The following is a 20,354-nucleotide window of genomic DNA, read 5'->3' as shown; positions in this document are numbered from 1 at the left end:
AGCCACTCTTTCTTTCAGCTTATAATGACAACATGATAAATACTGACAATGTAAGAGATTTTATGGAAAAGACATTCTCAAAAATATCTTTCTAAGAAAGAACAATTAGGGGATATGATCATTTTTTCCCTTTGTTTTTTGTTAAATAGACAAGGATATGCAACAACACTTTTGTACAAAGACTCCGTGATACGTTTTTGCATTAATTTTAACCATCGTCTTGTGTGTTTTTAAGTGGTCGATGAATACCATAAAACTGTGATATTATTAGATTCTAATATTTAAACATATTTAAATGCTAATTTTATGCTGCATATTTTGAAGATCTTTATTACGGTAGTATGTGGTTATGAACAAAACCAAGCTGTAACTTCATATCTTGTGTTTTTGAAGGGCGAGGTGGCTAACCTGCCCTGATCCTGATGCTGAAGACCTGTTCAGGATGGTGGGAGAAGTTTTCATCTTCTGGTCGAAATCTCATGTGAGTCTACATGCAGCCACATTTTAAACTCACCTTCTCTAAAGACATCATGTTTTTTTTATTATCATTATCTCATTACAAATAGTCATCTACTGTAAAACACTACCCGCTGTTGTTTGTGCTTTTGTGAACTTTGCAGAACTTCAAGCGTGAGGAGCAGAACTTTGTGGTGATGAACGAGATTAATAACATGTCTTTCCTCACCGCTGACAGCAAGAGTAAGATGAGCAAGGTGAGGTATCATCTGACGGCATGAGCACAATAATTTAATGAGTGACAATTTTATACTTAAGAGCTAGGCATGATGATCTATTTTAGCCCAGTAATGATGTCACAGGACGCTTTTCTATTTTTTTGTTCTCACTTTGCTTCCCTTGTGTTTATTTAATTTGTATAGATATAAAATAAAAAAAAAAAATAGTAATTGAACCCGTGGATTTTCAAATATATACTATGTCTTGCATAAATATTCACCTCTCTCAATATTGAAAAGTGTGTGTTGGGGTAAATATAGTTTGCAGTGTTATTTACAAATAAAAATTAGAAAAGTTGTGATTTCAAAAGTATCATTTTGACATCCTGATGTTGTGAAATCCCTAAATTAGTTCTGGTGAAAAAAGTTGCCATTAGAGGTCACATAGCTAGTTAAATGGAGTTGACCTGTGTGCAGTTAAAGTGTCATGTGATCTCAATATAAATGCACACCCAAACTTTGAACATCTCACAGAGCGCCATTAAATCTATTATTGAAAAATGGAAAGAATATGACACAACCACGTCTCTGCCTAGAGGAGGCCATCCAGAAAAAGTCAGTGACTCGGTAAAGACGGCATTAGTCAGAGGAAGACCAAGAGGTCAAGGGGAACAGGGGGGTGCATATTTATGCAAGGCACTATTTGCACAACAACTTTTTTAGTAGCATTTTGTTAGCAAAACTAAATATAGATATATATTCAATGTATTGTGAATTTTTAAAGTGTGATAATATATTTTGATATCACTTACCCCTAATGTTTCATACTGTTCTTTTTATCTCAGAAATTTAGCTAGACCAGTATGTTGTGTTAAAGTTAGCTAAGTTTCTGTTCTTTTGTCATGATCTGCTTGCTTTATTCTAAGGAAAAACTTGTCGGTATGCAGCAGCAGTATCTCTTGTTGTCTGGTGTTGCCGTTTTGTCTCCATCTTTTGTCTTTGAATACACATGGAGCCGGGATATTAACACTGAGTTCTGTATGTGTGTGTGCGTTCTGTCCTGGTGTGGACGCCGGGTTCTCTAGGCTGGGGATGGAGAGGTCAGAATACATTTCTGCACGACAAAAAGCTGTGCTGTTTCGCATGGCACCACATCGCCGAGGCTTTCTATCAAACTTGCACACACACACTGGCACATCAGGAAAAACACCTACACACACTCTTATTGAAAATACATAGTGATAAGGCCATTTTTATATAACAAATCAGTTATCATAAGTATGTCCTTTAGCTGCAGACAAATTCTTAATGTATTATAAATGCCACATTTTAAGAATGTGCCACTCACTCGTTGCCAGTGTGTGTGTGTGAGCAGGCATTTGAAAAACTGTTGATGAAAGTTCTCAGCTCTAGTTTGCAGGATCAGGATCATGGCACTCTGTTCAGCTGCTCATTTGCTGCTGGGTTTGAGTCCCATTGCCCTGCCAGTGAGTTGATGAGTTTGATGGGTTTGCCACCTGCTGGATCTTGTTTGCTGCAGATCGTTGCAGTTTACCTCTTTTCTCTGTCTTTTTTTTTTTTTTTTTAATTTTCTTTCCCTCTTGCATTTTCTTGTTTGTCAACTTTGGTGGTGAAGCTTTCTTGCAGGGTTCTCTGTTAATCATCTGATCTTTTTAGCTATTCTTTATACAAATACAAATACATCATTGCCCATCATGCATCTGGTCATAGATTTTAGAAAATATTTTATATATCGTCAGTGTGGCATCATGGAAAATGTGGGTATTTTGTGGAGGGGGTGCGCATGACTTTATAATTTCATCCTATTTCTCATCTGATACTGACCCCCCTTCATTCTAATTCACTCAAAGCATTGTACTTCTAAAATACCTTTCAAACAGCTTATTTTAATTGATCAAAAGATTGCAGATTTAGGTAACACTTCACCTGGTCTCTGTACCATAAGAATTACACAACCACATCATAAACACGTAATGTGTCATACGCTGTCATGAGTTGTCATGACATGTTAGTTAAGTCCATAAATATCTGGACATTGACATACTGCAGTTATTGTTATTCTAGCTCTTTACCACAGTTTATATGTATAAATAATGAATATGATGTTGTAGGAATGAATTTTCTTATACATTACGGACCCCCAGTTTTTAATGGACCAATGTAATTGGACAATTGGCTGTTCAGGTATTGCATGGCCAGATGTTTGTTATTTCCTCGTAATTTCACTTACACATAAGCAGATAAAAGTTATAGAGTTGACTTCAAGTGTGCCATTTGCATTTGTAACTCTCAATATGAAGTGCAAAGAGCAGTAACTGCCAATGAAGCAAGCAATCATTAGGATAAAAAATCAAAACAAACCAATAAGAGAGATCAACCATGTAACAACTAGTTGTTACATTCTTAAAAAGAAAGAATGCACTGCTGAGCTCAGGAACACCAAAAGGCCCAGAAGACCACAGAAAATAATTGTAGTAGATGATGGACAAATTTGTTTCCTGGTGAAGAAAAACCCCCTCACAACAGCTGGTCACATTAAGAACACCCTTTAGGAGGTAGGCATGTCTGTGTCAAAGTCAACAATCAAGAGAAGATTTCACCAGAGTAAATATAGACAGTTTACTACAAGATGTAAACCACTGGTAAGTTTCAAAAACAGGAAGACCAGATTAGACCAGATGTTTTCAAAAACATCAAAAAAAAAAAAAAAAAAAAAGCCTGTACAGTTCTGGAGCAATGTCCTTTGGACAGATGAGACAAAGATCAGCTGGTACCAGAATGATGGGAAGAGAAGAGTATGGACAAGGGATGGAACTGCTCATGATCTGAAGCATACCACCTCATGTCATGGGATGGGAGTGTATGGCTACCAATGGAACTGGTTCCCTTGACAAAAGCAGCAGGATGATGTGTATAGAGCTATATTATCTGCTCAAATTCAGCCAAATGCTTCAAAACTCATTGGATGGAGCTTCACAGTGCAGATGGACAGTGACCAGAAGCACACTTAAAAAGTCTTGGGTTACTTTCAAAGGCAAAGAAGTGGAATGTTCTGCAATGGCCAAGTCAATCACCCAACCTGAATCCAACTGAGCATGCATTTCACTTGTTAAAGTCAAAACTGAAGGCAAACACCCCCAGGAAGAAGCAGGAAGTGAAGACAGCTGCAGGAAAGACCTGATAGACCATCATCAGGGAAGAAACTCATCGTCTGGTGATGTCTATGTGTTCCATTCTTCAGGCAGTCATTAACTGCAAAGAATGTGCAACCAAGTATTAAAAATGATAATTTATGATTATGTTTATATCATGTTTGATTATGCACATATAAGAAGTGCTGGAAGTCATACACTGTTTATCTTAAAGCAGAAAGTCTCATATTAATTATTCAATTTCAACTCCTAAATTAACTTTAGCTAACTTTGTCAATGTCCAGATATTTATAGACCTGAATGCATGTCCTGTTGTATAGCAGTTAGTGGTGTAATGATACACACAATTCACCTTGATATGATAAGATACAGTGGTGTCTCAATACCATACGTTTTCGATACCGCAAAAATAAGTATTGACTGAATACGTGCCATAGGTTTCCATTTTCAGTTGACTAAGACATTCACTAAGACAAGAACATTCACAGTGTTTTAGCAGACTGTAACGAAACAAAAGTCTGAGGCACTGGGCTTTTCCTATGTAGCCCTAGACGTGTATTTGAATCCTGCGTTCTCCACTACCAAATATGACCTTTCCAATGTTATAGCAGCTCTAAACAGTCGTTCCCTCAGCAGCCTCTAGTTTTCTCTCTTGAAGTTAATAAGACAAAAAAAAAAAATCCAGCTTTTCATGCTACAAAGAAACTGCAAAGCTCTCTGTCCTGAAGACTTTTCCAGTGGCAAACAAACTTTATGAAAATATAAATTTACAGCTTTCCCTCTGAGCGTAACAAGCACTGACACTGGAGACTCCTTCCAAAATTGTTAAATAAACTCTACACAGAATCTCCTTAAAGAAATAAATCTCCTCACAGAAAGCTTCACCATATCAACAATTCCACATCTTCATAAAATCCCTTTATATTGAGTGGCCACCATGTAAGTCCCTGTGTACGTTATTACAGAAACAATAACGTTTTGGACGGACCGCATTAATATAAACCTTGAAGTCGGAATTATTTAACAGGGATGTGGTTTAAAAGAAAAATAATTGATACCTGCCTGTCCATCAGAAACGAATATGTTCATGGTATGAAATATTTATAAAGATTTTCATAATGGTAATATAATAAAAACTCATGACAGCATGTGCCTATTTCCATGAGACCTTTATGACACGGTTATGTCAGTCTTACGACGCAGGGTTAAAGTGTTCCCTAGATGTAAATGATGATGTCACCCAACTCACCCAGTCAATCTTCATAAAATGCCTAAGGGCTTATATACTCTTGATTTAAGGAGGCCAGGCTTGAGAATCACACACTCTGCTGCTGGGCTGGAGGATGGTCATTAGTGGACCATCACTTGTGATCTCCTCTGGTCCCTCCTTTCCTAACACACAAGCACATGCACACACGCACACACTCACACGGTAGCAGATAACAGTCAGTAATTGCGTCCTGCACCTGCAGCAGTGGAATGCATGTGTGTGTGTTTGTGTGTGTAGGTGAGTGAGAGGGTTTGGGGTGAGACAGAAGGCTTCTGTAGCCTGCTGCTTGTTTTTGAGTGTGCTGTGCCAGAGGGTGGGCAACTAACACTGGAAATGCGTCATGCGTGTAGCAACACTTTCTCCAACCTGCTCTCTCACTTCTAACTCCTGCTGCCTCTAAACTGCACTTCTGCAACTGCAATACACAATTAAAAGTATTAGCTTGTAATGGGTTTTAATGTTTAACTTTTGCCTGACAAGCATGGTGTTACCCAGTAGAACAGTTAAAATATACTGATCATTTCCCCACAACACAAATCACCCTCATTCTTTTTTGCAAAATAAGCAATAATGTAAAAAAAATAAGGAAAAAGAGAAAAAATGAAAATGCCACATGCTACAAAAGTTCAAAAATGGGCGATGTAGAAATATTTTTTTAATTCATATTAAGTAATTTATATTCAGGTAAATATAGCTGATACTTTGGAATTTTTTTCTATATTGTCATTTTCCTTCTTTTTTTTGCCATCAGTATTTTAGTGGTAGATATTTTTATATATTTTTAACTCTTCTTTTGCAATATATTTCAAAGGTTTAAAAAGGGCAATGTAGAAATATTGTAGAATTCAATAATTTATATTCAGGTAAATATAGCTGATACATTGGAACATTTTCTCTATTGTCGTTTTTTTCACTGTTTTTTGCCATCAGTATTTTTGTAGTAGATTTTTTATACTTTTTAACCCTTTTTTTGCACCCAATTCTAGGGTAAAATAAACCGTGTCATGCATTCCCCAGGAATAGGAATCCTCGGGAATATTCATGGTTGCCATCTAACTACATAAGATCTTTACAGGGTGGCGGCGCTGATGCAGAACGTACGAAGAAAAAGCGGCGTGGTGATCGCTACTCGGTGCAAACCTCGCTGATTGTAGCTGCTCTGAAGAAACTCCTGCCCATTGGGCTGAATATGTGCTCTCCTGCAGATCAAGAGCTCATCAACTTGGCAAAGATCCGTTATTCTCTGGTAAAGAAATACTAATTGCAAACAATAAGTAAGGAATAAAACACTTAGGAGCGTGCTGTTGTTGGAAACTAATCAACGTGAATGTTAAATAAATGTCTCCTTACAGAAAGTGTCACTATATCCATGATTATATGCTTTTGTTTGTTAACCATATGACCATATGAGTTTTTATCTGTTTATTAATAGCCTTAGATTATGTTATTGTAGATATTATTATAAACGTTATCCAGCGTACAAGTCCATGTAAATAAGTTGTCACTATACATAAAAAGTATGACATATTACAAGAAGTGCATTAATATAAACCTGTGATTTAAACAATTGTCAGAGCTGCTCTTATAGAATATTAATCAACACCCTCTGAACAATCAGACTGGAGAATTCAGCAGCCTTGTGGAATGATAATTGCTATTCCTTTTATTTATATAGAGCTGAGGTAAAAGGAAGCTAGATGAAAACATTAAGAGATAAGATATGAGTCTTCATTTTTCTTCTCATTACAGAAAGACACAGATGAGGAAGTGAGGGAGTTCCTGCAGAATAACCTTCATCTGCAAGGCAAGGTGAGGATGGAGGGTGTGCGTGTGTGCGTGTGTGCGCGTGTGCGCGTGTGCGCGTGTGTGTGTGTGTGTGTGTGTGGACAGTATCTCATTCTCTCTGTGGCTGTGCGTAGGTGGAGGACCCCTCCATGCGCTGGCAGATGGCTCTGTATAAGGAAACCTCAGGCAAGGCGGAGGATGCGGAAAATCCAGAGAAAGTTGTGAAGAGAGTGCAGGAAGTTTCTGCTGTGCTTTACCATATTGAAGTGGTAAGCAGTACACACACAAACACACAAGCACATGAACACATGTACAAAAATATATATATATATATATATATATATATATATATATATATATATATATATATATATATATATATATATATATATAAACTAATAATTTGCTATTTTTTATATAGAATTGTGACAGAGAAAGGTTTATTTCCTATAATTACATGTATGTACCTGAGTGTTAATAAAGCAGTAATCCACATGGGGGCGTTCATTACAGTGATTTTATTTTTAAACAGAGTGCCTAAAACCCGCTTACCTGTCATAAAATCATTGTAACACACCCTCAAATGGCTTTTTTCAAATGCCAGCGAAGATATAATAAAAGGCAGTGTTCAATAATAACTATATTCTACTAATAATATTCACACTAATCAATTCTTCTGCTATTAAGTGTAATTTTTCAACAGTAAGCTTTGGTTGCTAAGCTTCATAACTTAGAAATGTTTGGGGTATTCTACGAACAAAACGGTAGCTTAATGATGAGGATTACTGCTTTAAAACCTGGTGCAGTAATACAGTGTTCATTAATTATTATGATGCTTCACAGGTGTGTGTAAATATTTAGGATATTGTTGCATTATCTCTCCTCAGACGGAACACCCTTTCAAATCCAAGAAGATGGTTTGGCACAAGCTGTTGTCTAAGCAGCGTCGCCGGGCTGTGGTGGCATGTTTCCGAATGACTCCACTGTATAATATCCCAAGGTTCTCGGCACATTTGCTACTCTAACTGCAAGGCATTACAACAATCTTTACCACCTACTGTATTACTCATACCTTTCTTGGTTGTGTCTAAAGGCACCGGGGATCCAACATGTTCCTAGACGGTTACAAGCGCAACTGGTTGGAGACTGAGGGCTACTCATTTGAGGATAAGATGATCGATGATCTGTCTGTGAGTGTGTGTTCATCTGCTTTGCTCTCAGAATTCGGTTATACAGGGTTAGCTCTGATTTCTGGAATTGTTTTTTTTTTTTTTTATTACACAGAAAACGTTGGAGGAAGAAGAGGAAGAAGAAGAAGAGACCGAGGCCAAGCCAGATCCTCTGCATCAGCTCATTCTTCATTTTAGCCGCACAGCTCTCACTGAAAAAACGTAAAGCCTTCACTTGAGCAGACACTAATGCTGATATTGCTGTAATCAATGGAGTTTTATGTCCATATAATATCCGATATCCGATTTTGTCTTTACTGCAGAAAACTCGACGTAGATCACCTGTACATGGCATATGCTGATATTATGGCAAAGGTAGGTATGGTATTTTATCCACCTGTTTCCTTGCGCCTGTTTTTTTTTTTTTTTCATTAAATGTGCATAAGATACCTGAATAAATAAATAAATAAATAAATAAATAAATAAAAACAGGCACCAGTTTTGTTTAAGGTGAACTGCACAATGTATTTTATTTTATTTTATTAATTAATTAATTAATTTTATTTTATTTGCTTACTTTTACTTACTTACTAATTAATAATGAAATTAAAGCAGATCCTGGTAGTGGACTCAGCTGTACTCTGGGTATGTTTTTGGTCTGTCATGAATGTTGAAAGTCACTATAGCTTCTCTCCCCACAGAGCTGCCACATTGGTGAGGAGGCCAGAGGGGGAGAGGAGGAGGAGGAGGAGGGGGGCGAGGAACCATCGTTTGAGGTGCGGCAGAATGAGATGGTATGGGGGGTCCAAAGGGGTCTCGCGCCACCGGAGAGAGCTGTCAAACCACGCACTGAGTGAACACAGCGAGAGAAAACACTGCACATGCACACCCCCTCGTCCCGCACCTAGACCCCTACACCCCTTTTTTCTGTCTTTTTCTCCTTTCAGATCCTCCTTCTCTCATTCTCTCTCTCTCTCTCCTTTCTCCCTTCCTCTCTCTCTCCCTTTCTCCCTGCACCTATTGTCTTTATGCTGTGGGCTGACTTGTGCACACCTTTGCTGGATTTTTCTCTTTCGAGTTTTGCGTCCTGGTTTTCGTGTCACACGTCTACTGTGTCTGACAAGAGCGAGTGCAGAGAGATGGAAAGCAAAACGTGGACAAGCATAAAAGCAAACGAGACATGTTTGACCAAATCAGACTGGGAGAGTGAACCAAACATCTGTTAGAGTGATGTGCTCGTGTTCAGCATTGCTTTTAGGGCACTAATGCGTATATCTGATATTTACACTAAACCTGTGTCTGTTGGGACACTGTAATATTGTTAAAAAAATAGTATTTTTATAACCCTTTTAATTTTTAAATAGTAGTTTTCTAATCATTTCCAGACATCCTGCATTTTTGTCCTCTAAAACCATGTAGTACTAGATGTAGTACTAGATGTGTGTATGTGCTGGAGTTTGCGTGTGTGTGAGTTTGTGCATCTGTATGTGAGACAACGAATACACTCTCATACACGCAAACTGCAACTCACACAGCATTCCTTAACTTTTCCCCTAATATAGTAGCAGTCCCGTCCCACCTCTCCAGACTCAGCCTTCCTTGTGTATGTGTGTGTGTGTGTGCATGTGTGTGCATGTGTGTGTATGTGAGTGTATGTGTGTGTGTGTGTGTTTGTTTCTGTACCAGCTTCCCTTTGCCTCTTATACCTTTACCTACCTACTAAGCAAAGCAAAAAAAAAAAAAAAAGCTTGAAGTTATAACCTAATTCCAATCCAGGAAATCTGGTATCACTTGGATGACTTGATTGCTAGATTTCCAATAGCAAGGCTTTGCTAATTAACTTCCAATTTTATTAGCACAACCTCACAACGCAAGAGTGTTTGTAAATTCTGAATGATTTCTCTGGATTGGTACAAGGTGTTTGTGTTTTAGAACATGTGTCATGCTGCTTCTTCATGTCTTTTATTTCTAATTGGATTCTCCAATCTCCCTCTCTGTACTCACCAAGAACTACAGTAAAAGCCTGCACAGTCAGTCAGACACACTGTATCCTCACACATCCTCTCTCTCTCTCTTTTTTTTTATACACACAACACACATATGCTCACACTGCGTATAAAAGCACCACGAGCTCACGTGGAAATTCACTAGGTATACAACAGACTGTAGGATGGAGAGGCTTTAGTGGGCGGTGTTTATTTTGGGATCTCAGTCGCTTTTATTTATGATCTTTTTTTTAATCACAGGTTAGATAACTGATAGGCGTGACCAGGGCTGTTTGCTGTAGTCAAACGTTTGTGCATCATCAAATGTCATCAGATGTGAACTGCTCAAATAACAATCATCAATAACACCACTCAGTTTTTTGGTGGTGTGTGTTTGTGTGTGTGTACGTATGTGTGTGTGCGTGTGCACGTGCATGTGTGTGTATGTTAGTTACCCATAAACCAAACAAAGAAATATTTATTTAAAATTTTTAATTTAAATTAAAGAAGCTCTTTTCTGGCTAGGGCTGAGCTAATTTCAGGGCCAGAAAAAGTCAGAAATCTAGAAAGATCCATTGCATCACCATATTGCAAATCACTGTTTCTGTCTTTATTGCACATCGTGCACAATACAAAGTACACTTTTAAAGTCATTTGTTAACTTCAGACAATGAAGTATGAATAAATATGTAATAAATAAGTCATTATGTATGTACTTAAGTTTAATAAGAATAAGAAGAAACATGGTGTATATAGCTCTGTTCATACATTAAAGTGCAGCTCAAAGTGCTTTAGAAAGCAAAAAGGCAAATAAAAAAAAAGCACAGGGGAAGAAGCATAAAAGAAAATATAGAAATATAAAAAAACAATTTAATGGAAGAAAAAAGAAATACATAATACTAAAAATAATGATCAAATAATCAAACATTTAAATAATAATAAAAAAAAAAATCAAAGTCAAACCAGAAGAATATTATCAATAGCAGCATCAAGTAGATTCACCCCCCAGGCTAAGTGAAATGAGATGTGTGTGTGTGTGTGTGTGTGTGTGTGTGTGTGTGTGTGTGTGTAAATGGGGTTAGAGTATATGGATCAAGGCTCCTGCCTCACTTTGCTGTTCTCTGATAAACAGGAGAAGGAGATGGAGAAGCAGAGGCTCCTGTACCAGCAGTCGCGACTCCATGACCGTGGAGCAGCTGAGATGGTACTGCAGATGATAAGCGCCTGCAAAGGTACACAAATACACACACAAATACACACACACACACACACACACACACACACACACACGCAAATATGAAATGACAAATGGTATGTGGCGAAGTTAGTCGCGTTCTAATTATTAATACAGCAAACATTTAAATAAATGGTTTTGTGTTAGTTTTAATAATGAATATACTGTTGAATAGTAATTTGATTTACATGTTGATGTAAAGAGCTACAGGCTAAAAGATCTTTTGTGTGTTTGGTACCAGGTGAGCCTGGAGCCATGGTGTCTTCCACTCTCAAGCTAGGCATCTCCATCCTTAACGGAGGCAACAGTGATGTTCAGCAGGTAAGCTTCACTTCACAAGTCCTGAAATTTTCACAAGTCCTCTAACCAAACACAATTAACTGACAGTCGAGTCTTTTTTTTAAGTAAATCAGATGATCAGTTTTGTGGAACATGGGATTAATTTCTCTCTTTTCCTTGCACTACTATCCTGCTTAATCCTGGTTTTATCTTAGAATGTCCACTAAACATGACTTGACTAGTATGGACAGGATTGTGTGAGCATGATGTTTGTGAGTGTGTAAATCTACAAAGCTAGATTTATTCCAAGACTTTATCAAGAAACCTTTACCTGTTCATCACTGGCTTTTCTGTGATACACCTTACTACCTTAAATTTGTTGAAATGTACAATCTTAAACTGGGTAACTGAAAACCCAGGGTTTAAAACCACTGAACTGATTTAAGGGTTTTCACTGCTTTGTTTGTACTGATCTGTCACAGAGAATGCTGGATTACCTTAAGGATAAGAAAGACGTTGGTTTCTTCCTGAGCTTGCAGGCTCTCATGCAGACCTGCAGGTAGGTGACGTCTCTTCTGACCCTTAGTTGAGCCTTATTTCTGTAGCAGTCTATTTCTGTAGCAGTCACTGATGTTTCTTCTGCCACCACTGAAGTAAAAAGTCATTCCTGACACATATTGTATATTTGTCAGAAATTACTGGCACAAGCGATGATATTGACCCTTAGATATTCTCATGAAATGTACCTGAAGCATTTTTCATTATAGCGTTTCACTTCTCCTGAGTGTTTAGAATTTCATGTTTCACTGGGATGACAAACAGACCAAGGGTGCCAATAATTCTGGAGCAGACTGCTTTGTATGTCAAAACTAGAGAACTATGTTACTATGTTACATAGTAAAGCTACAGTAAGATTTTCTTAACCCTTCCATGAATAGTGTCCACACTTACGCACAGTCAGGCTGATTTTAGGAAACAACAAGATGGAAATCACCTGAGACTTTAACGCTAATTGAATATAAATCATGATCCTGATTTCTGCTTTTCTTGCTCTCTAGGCTATTTGCCATTCTCAGTGCAGCTTGTGTCTGGTTTATGTTTACAAATGATCTACCAAAATACCAATTTAATGGAAAAAAAGAAATAGGTTTTCTATTATTATTATTATTATTATTATTTATTTTTACCTGAAGCTAGATTACATTTTAACCTCCAAAATCAGCTGCATCAAAAGTCTGGAACTGCATAAATTTTGTACTTGTCAAGGATATGGCTACATTTTTTTTTTTTTTCTTTTCAAAAATAATATTTTCTATCATTTTGGTCATCTGTATAAAATATTTTAGACCTGAATGTTCTGTTTATAAACACATTGGAAGAGTTTTTTTTTCCCTTTTCAGGAATAAAGTTTTATCTTTTTTATATGGTGTTCTTACCATTCACTTTTTAATATACGCGGTATTTAGAATAACTCAGAATTCATATGACATGCAATTATGTTAAAAAAATTCTAAAGAATCTGGATGTTTTTAAATACTTTATGCATGAAAAGGATAAATGGAGCCTAGACAATAATTATAATAATTATTATTATTTGTTATTAAATTAAATTAAATTAAATTAAATTAAATTAAATTAAATTAAATTAAATTATTATTAATAATAAAGCCATTCACAATGTAAAAAATAGCCAATTTAATTTCTGCACTAGATTTTGCTTAAAGCGTGATTTAAGTAATGATTATTGTGTGTGTGTGTGTGTGTGTGTGTGTTGCAGTGTTCTGGACTTGAATGCATTTGAGAGGCAGAATAAAGCAGAAGGGCTTGGAATGGTTTCAGAGGAGGGCACAAGTGAGTCACTGCACTGTACTGACAGTACTGTAAACATCTTAGTGAATATATTGACCACATTAATGCACCATTATAATATCATCTTAAAGAATGCTTACATCAAAATATATACTTTTGATGTATATACTTTACCATGTATGCTTTGATCACTTGTTTTTTTTTTTTTTTTAATGTACAGAAGGTGTTAGCTCTGTGTATAGCTTTTCTTTTCCCTACAGAGCCACTGCAGTGTATCTTTTTATATATTGATATCTCTCCTCTCCTTTTTGCCCCTTTTTTCGGTTCTCAGATATCAAGCTAGAACGGGGTAAATAATAATAATATTTTTTACTTTCTTTCTTCCCATCTGTCCCACCTCCTTCTGTCTTCTCCCTTTATTTTCCACACTTACACGTTTCCTTTGTAGCGTGTAGTTTTGACTGCATTTCATTTCGCACTCAAGGGAAAATAGAAAAGAACTCTTCAGTCATTGTCACAGTGTCCGATTAACTATATCGGCTGAAATCATACATCTTTAACAAAATCATGTCACTTGTAAATCATTAACAAAAGCTGGAACATGATTTCAGTGTAGACATTCCATGGAAAGTACTTTGAGACTACTGAATTATTAGTGTGTCCAGTTAACATGCTAGCAATGACTGGAATACTTCTTTGCTCATTTTGTCCCTTGAGTGCTCTGTCACAGATCTGCTGTAACTCCAACGCTCTTTGAATGGCTGTGAGGAAAGAAAGACTCTCGTCCTCTCTTTTCTGATCAGTTTCCTCTAAGGAGATCACAGAGAGCTGTGGTGACCAGTGTCAGCTAAAATTATGAAATGAATTGCAGCTCTAGAGAAATGTTCCTCTCACTATCATTACATGGTGATTAGGAGCCACGAAACATAAAAAAAAAAAAGATTTCATTGCACACTATTTGTTTCTTTTATATAGTCAGGTCGTTAGGTGTAATTTTTTATGCGTAATTTTTTTTCTTCATATTCAGAACTGGTGACTTAAGTGCAAAAGTTATACCAATATTTACATGGAGAAATTTTCCAAGTATTTGCATTGATTTTCTGGATGGCCAATTCAAAGGCCAGTTCTGAGGTTGCCAGATTTTTCTTGAGTACAGATGTCTTTTTTTAAGCCTTGGGGAAGAAAAAAAACAGGATAAACAAATGCAGACTAAACTGAAGAAGCAGATCGATTTTTCTTTATTGTCAAATGTAATGAACATAAGTCCAAGATCAGAATCATGCTTAACTGAGAGACGCCTCTGTTTTAAGCAAACTCCATCCTGTGTGTGCAGCTCATGCTGAATAGCGTGTAAATCTGTAGTTACGTCTGAGATCTGAATACCAATATGCATCATTTTTGTAATTGTGTGCATAACTCAACGACGAATACGACCCGTATTGATTATCAGTAAGATGCATCATTGTTGATCATAAGTTTTTTTTCCAACTGTCTCATAGCAAAACAATATAATTAAGTATGATAAACGATTAAACTTTCTCAATACACTATATGTTTTCCAAATTGTAGAATGCTTATTTCAGATTCTATATGAATTCCCCACATTTGTCATAATCAAAAAACAAATCAAAAGGAGAGACTCTGAAAGGTATGTGATGGGTAGAAATGCAAACGAAATTAAGAGAAATACACACTGAATTAAAATTGTTTTTTAAACTGATAATATATGAACTTTGAATAAATCACTTTTTGGACATATAATGTGTATATTTAATTTGTGTCATTGAGGTTTACTTTTCTAAAACGAGTTCTAAAATGTAACGGATCTGGCTAATACCATATTTCTGTTGACTTTCTAAACTATTGTTTGTTGTTTACTCACATTTTTACATTGCTTTGAGCATTTTTTTTGCAGTGGAGTTTGTCCTACTCAGATGTCCTACAGAGTTACCTGTGGCACCGCTGTGATGTGTTTTAGATCCTGTTTCTATTCCGTGATCATTTACACAACTACTAACAACACCGATTAACATCATTTCAGTCCATATTTATTTCACCTTACCCACATTGATTATAAAATGTATTTGTGATCATCAGTTCAGATCTCAACAGCTTGACGTTGTTGGATCTTTGAGCAAGACCCTTAACTGTTGAGTATTAAAAAAAAAAAAAAAAAAGTTATTGTACACTGGATGAGATTGTAGTTTTTCACACCCACTCTCATTCCCAGGCTGTGTCTCTCTGGTTCTCCTCTACTCTATCCCTCTTTTTAGCTCAGTGTTACTCCATTGTATACTCAAGAGTTGCAGTAGATCTGTCTTGCACAACTGTGTGTTTGTGTGTGTAGCTCTTTATGTGCCATCATAACTCTCCTCTGATCTCTCCATGCACCACGGTAACCATGTTACCACTATGGACCAAGTTAATGTTAATGTTCATATTCAATTTTCAATAATTGTCCAGAGTCTGTCTTTTTATCTGTGTAATATAAGTGTTTTTCAATGTGCTGTCTGGGATTATCAGCTTGTCTTGGGCTGTGTCACGTGTCGTGTGTGTGTGTGTGTGTGTGTGTGTCGTGTGTGTGTGTGTGTGTGTGTGTGTGTGTGTGTAATCATACCTAATTCTCCACAAAGTACTTTTTTGTCTTCAAAAAAAACCTTTCTGAAATATAAACAAGATGCATTTCTTCTTGCTTTCTTTCTCTTTATTGCTTCCCTTATCATTTCATTCTTTAGTTCAGAGATCATTAACAAATTAAATCGCATGGAAACTCTTTCTTCTTCTGCGTGTAGTGCTTGAGCCACTACTCAAGTCTAACTTGTTCTCACACACAAACACTATCTAATCTATCTATCTAGCTATTTAGCTAACACTATCTAGCTTTCACTTTGTCTGTGTGTGTGTGTGTGTGTGTGTGTGTGTGTGTGTGCGTGTGCGTGCGTGTGTGTGTGTGTGCACATGCAGATGAGAAAGTGATGGCAGATGATGAATTCACGTGCGACCTCTTCCGTTTCCTGCAGTTGCTTTGCGAGGGCCACAATAATGGCAAGTTGAAAATAAATATTGAAATACATGGTTAATAAATGTGAATAAAACATTCATGTGTAATTGATGTGTATCATTTTTCTAACCTTAGATTTCCAGAACTACCTGCGCACCCAGACTGGCAGCACCACCACCATCAACATTATCATCTGTACTGTGGATTACCTGCTGAGACTGCAGGTATAACAACGTGTTCTCTCCAAACGTCTGAGGCCACTGCTTGTTTTTGATCACTCATTATTTTAGAGTGTTATAGTGCTAATTTTTAATTAAAATAATTATCATTAACACATTTAAAAGAGAAACTGTTTAGCTGTTCAGAGAAATCATACTTGTGCTCCTTTTTATTTGTTCTTTCTTTCTTTCTTTGTATATATTTATATATTTTACATTTTGTGAGATCTTATATTTCATTCAAATGGTAACACATGCACACTCACTTACACATGCAACTGCTTGCAACTGCTGGTTGAAATTAAATCTTGCAACTGCTGGTTGAAATTAAATCTTTTAGAATGATCTTCTATTATTGTAAATTCTGCTCCATAACCCGAAGTCAGTAGACAATCAATAGACAATTAGACCCTATGCTGTAAAACTGTAAAATGCTGTAAAACATTTACTGTAAAAATTTACATTAATTTACTGGCAGCTGAGTTGTGAGAAAAATACTTTATATTTACAGTAAATAACTATAAAACATATTTACAATAAAGTATTATAGTATCTTACATAATACTGAATAACACATAATCCAGTACATTTGCTTATTTGGGTGATGCTTTAAAAAAAAAAAAAAAAAACAACTTACAGTTGATGCATGGCTCCTGCTCAAGTACCCATGTTTGGCAGTGCTGGGATTTGAACACACAACCTTCTGATCTGTAACTCAAAGCCTTAACTACTGATCCACCACAACTAGCTCAACTAGCTCACATTGATTCAACTACTTCTACTACTGAATTAGCACAGAAACGATGAATTTCAGTGCTCCAGTAAGCCAAAGTTTTTACTAGCATGTAAAGTTAAACTCAAACAGGGTTTTTATTTGCTTAAAACAGTGACTACAATAAAGGGCACAAAAACGATCCCCTAATTTGCAGATGCCGATCATGTACCATTCTCACCCCTGTGTAAAATGTTACAGATCCCACTCTTCCTTGTGTTTTCTGGTATTTCAAGTCAAGTCAAGTCAACCATATACAGCTAGTTAGTACACAGTGAAACGAAACAACATTCCTCCAGGACCAAGGTGCTACATAAAACGAAACACAGAACTGCAGTATACATTACATATATTTACATAAAGTGCACAGTGCAAACATGTGCAAACGGCAACGAGACTACAAAAACGATCAAAACAAGACAATGGGCACAGTGAGTTACAGTGCAGCGCTGACTAGCACACAGTACTAATAAAAAAGAGAATCTTATGACAGTCGCGCAAAAGATAAGACAAAATAAGTTGCTGAATGTAAACATAAGGAGTAGCAGCCAGGTGGAGAGTATAAATATACAGTATAGCAGCAGAATTTGAATACAGGTGTGTTTACTGTCAACAAATGCACCGCTCTAACAGTCTAGTCTTTTACAGTACAATCCTGTAAAATAATAAAAGAGTATTTTGCTGAAAAATAAATACTGCAAATTTACAGCATTATTTTACAGTGTACTGATCTCCCAGTGACAAACTGCTTCTATGCTCTCTCTCTCTCTCTCTCTCTCTCTCTCTCTCTCTCTCTCTCTGCCTCTATATTCCACACATCCTTGATTCCCTCAACTCACTTTTAAAGGAATCTATCAGTGACTTCTACTGGTATTATTCTGGAAAAGACATCATCGATGAACCAGGCAAGAGGAACTTCTCCAAAGCAATGACAGTGGCCAAACAGGTCTTTAACAGTCTCACGGAATACATACAGGTAGGATTTTAACCCGTGTAAACTGTCCGTGTTCACCACATAAGCTTCAGGTGCCCTTGAACCTTGTTTTTTTGCCGTCTCTCAGGGCCCGTGCACTGGGAACCAGCAGTCTCTGGCTCACAGCAGACTGTGGGATGCCGTGGTGGGATTCCTCCATGTATTTGCACACATGATGATGAAACTGGCACAGGTATGAGGCCAAAAACACAAACTCTCACACACATACATCGAGAAACAAACATCCACATTCACACGTTAAGAGTTTAGACTAGTGTCTGACTGCAGTGCACTCATGATATCTTGAAAATATTTCATTAGCTCATAGATTTTTCTCAGATTTTTATTGGCAGCTGTAATACCTTGCAAGCTGTTCAGCAATGTTCATAAAAAGTTTGTGAGCAAAACAAAAGTAGTGAGTTTTTTCTCATACAGTGTGCATTTACGCAGTTAGAGTACTTTCACACTTTTTTTTTTTTCCCTCTTCAACCGCCAGCACACATGTTCAATGTAATTCTATGCAAAAGCTGTAAAAGGTGGGCAGAATGTGGCAGCTTTTAAAAGATGCTGCTGCTGCTGGTGGTGGAAAAAAAAATTCGGAAAAGTGCAGAAAAATAAAATCCTTTTTTTTTTTTTGCCTCCCAAACAATCATGGTGCAAGTTAGGGGGAAATAATAACCTTAACTGTGGTAGCAGTCAACTCACACAAGCAGCTCGTCTTCTCTTGATTTTCTGCCTGGAAATCTACATCAGATGCAAACAACCTTCTCATCACCACAGTCAGATCAACATCTATCTATCTGTCTATCTATCTATCTTTAGATAGATAAATAGATAGATAAGCAAGGTTATTTTGTGGGTATTCTGTGAAAAAAGCGGGCTGACAAACAAACAACAACAACAATAATAATAATTAATAAATAAATAAATAAAAGCACAATGATTCAAGCACACTGTTTTGAGTTATCGAATGATTTCTGATTCCTGCATGTATTTTTAATATTTCATGCAAGGAAATGACATTGTGCATGATGTACTGTGAGACTTGCGTAACACCTTGTGAGTGTTAGGCAGAACTCTGAACTTTATATTTTCCTTGTGAAGTATTCTAGGTGTAGTCTTCTTTAAGAGCATTGTCTGTAGTGTAACCAAACATTTTATAATGTTTACTTTCTGACTTTTTAATGATTATATAAATTCTTTTCACATGGTGTCTGCAGAGTAAAGTATGTATTTATTTACTTATTTATTTCTTAAACCCTTCAATATTCCCCTGTTTTACTTGTTTATATAATATTTATCGTTCCCTTAATTTAGTAATCTGGTTGTTTCCTTCCTTTAAATAGCTTAGAGACTAACAGTGATTGTTTGTATGTGTTTGTATGTGTGTGTAATAAATGGAATAAGTGATTATTTTGCATACTGATACAGTTAAAACATAATCCGTGTAATATTTAATTAATTCTTATTTCTTTTAACACCTCTAACCTGTTACTGCCTGGTTTTTCTCCCTCATTTCTAAGTGTGGTACACATCTTTCTTTATCCAATACATTTTTGTATTTCTTTTTCTCCTAGATTTTATCCTAGACATCATTTAGGTGAATTAGAAATATCAGTATTATGTACAAAACAAGCATTTCCAACCAATTTCAATATATTTCTGTGGATCGTGTTTAATAGTATAGCATCAACGCATCTGGTCAATGTACTGGACTTCAAATCCAAACCAAGCCCAGTTATATCTGAGGCATACTGCCAGTCCTCTGTGCTTAGTCATCAAATCTGCACCGTGGCTGCAGAGATTCTGAATTTAAGATTATTAGACATGTAACTACAGCTTTTGGACCTGTTACAATCGGAAAGGTACAATTGTAATTGACCTTAGAGTGCATCCACAAAGGAGAGAAGGAATGAATACAAAAATGAATGAAAAATGTTGGATAACATTTTTTATTCTGATGTGTAACCTTGCCAGATGCACCCTGACCCAGGACTCCGAAATGGCGTAAG

The 20,354-nt window shown here is 36.6% G+C and overlaps 1 protein-coding gene across 14 annotated transcripts in view; it reads left to right on the top strand.

The window, feature by feature from the left end:
* Positions 1-20,354, top strand: part of LOC113526686 (ryanodine receptor 1) — a 90,961-nt gene that overhangs the window by 59,017 nt on the left and 11,590 nt on the right. For 2 of the 14 annotated variants that reach the window (XM_053235117.1, XM_034305041.2), the window contains 21 exons: positions 394-481; positions 621-713; positions 1,760-1,774; positions 6,193-6,363; positions 6,867-6,926; positions 7,037-7,171; positions 7,790-7,902; positions 7,996-8,092; positions 8,187-8,293; positions 8,395-8,446; positions 8,773-8,865; positions 11,189-11,288; positions 11,532-11,611; positions 12,052-12,128; positions 13,347-13,420; positions 13,710-13,727; positions 16,343-16,423; positions 16,515-16,603; positions 18,217-18,345; positions 18,431-18,535; positions 20,320-20,349. In XM_053235117.1, coding sequence (XP_053091092.1) covers positions 394-481; positions 621-713; positions 1,760-1,774; positions 6,193-6,363; positions 6,867-6,926; positions 7,037-7,171; positions 7,790-7,902; positions 7,996-8,092; positions 8,187-8,293; positions 8,395-8,446; positions 8,773-8,865; positions 11,189-11,288; positions 11,532-11,611; positions 12,052-12,128; positions 13,347-13,420; positions 13,710-13,727; positions 16,343-16,423; positions 16,515-16,603; positions 18,217-18,345; positions 18,431-18,535; positions 20,320-20,349 — 1,807 coding nt within the window. Of the gene's footprint in view, positions 1-393; positions 482-620; positions 714-1,759; positions 1,775-6,192; positions 6,364-6,866; positions 6,927-7,036; positions 7,172-7,789; positions 7,903-7,995; positions 8,093-8,186; positions 8,294-8,394; positions 8,447-8,772; positions 8,866-11,188; positions 11,289-11,531; positions 11,612-12,051; positions 12,129-13,346; positions 13,421-13,709; positions 13,728-16,342; positions 16,424-16,514; positions 16,604-18,216; positions 18,346-18,430; positions 18,536-19,562; positions 20,272-20,319; positions 20,350-20,354 lie in introns of those variants that run through there. The other 12 variants (XM_034305045.2, XM_034305048.2, XM_053235115.1 and 9 more) reach the window with 11 other exon arrangements.

The sequence above is a fragment of the Pangasianodon hypophthalmus genome, chromosome 6 (assembly GCF_027358585.1).
Source record: "Pangasianodon hypophthalmus isolate fPanHyp1 chromosome 6, fPanHyp1.pri, whole genome shotgun sequence".
In the NCBI taxonomy this organism is placed as follows: Eukaryota; Metazoa; Chordata; class Actinopteri; order Siluriformes; family Pangasiidae; genus Pangasianodon; species Pangasianodon hypophthalmus.
Note: the sequence above shows the minus strand (reverse complement) of the source record. Positions and strands in the feature narration are given on the sequence as shown.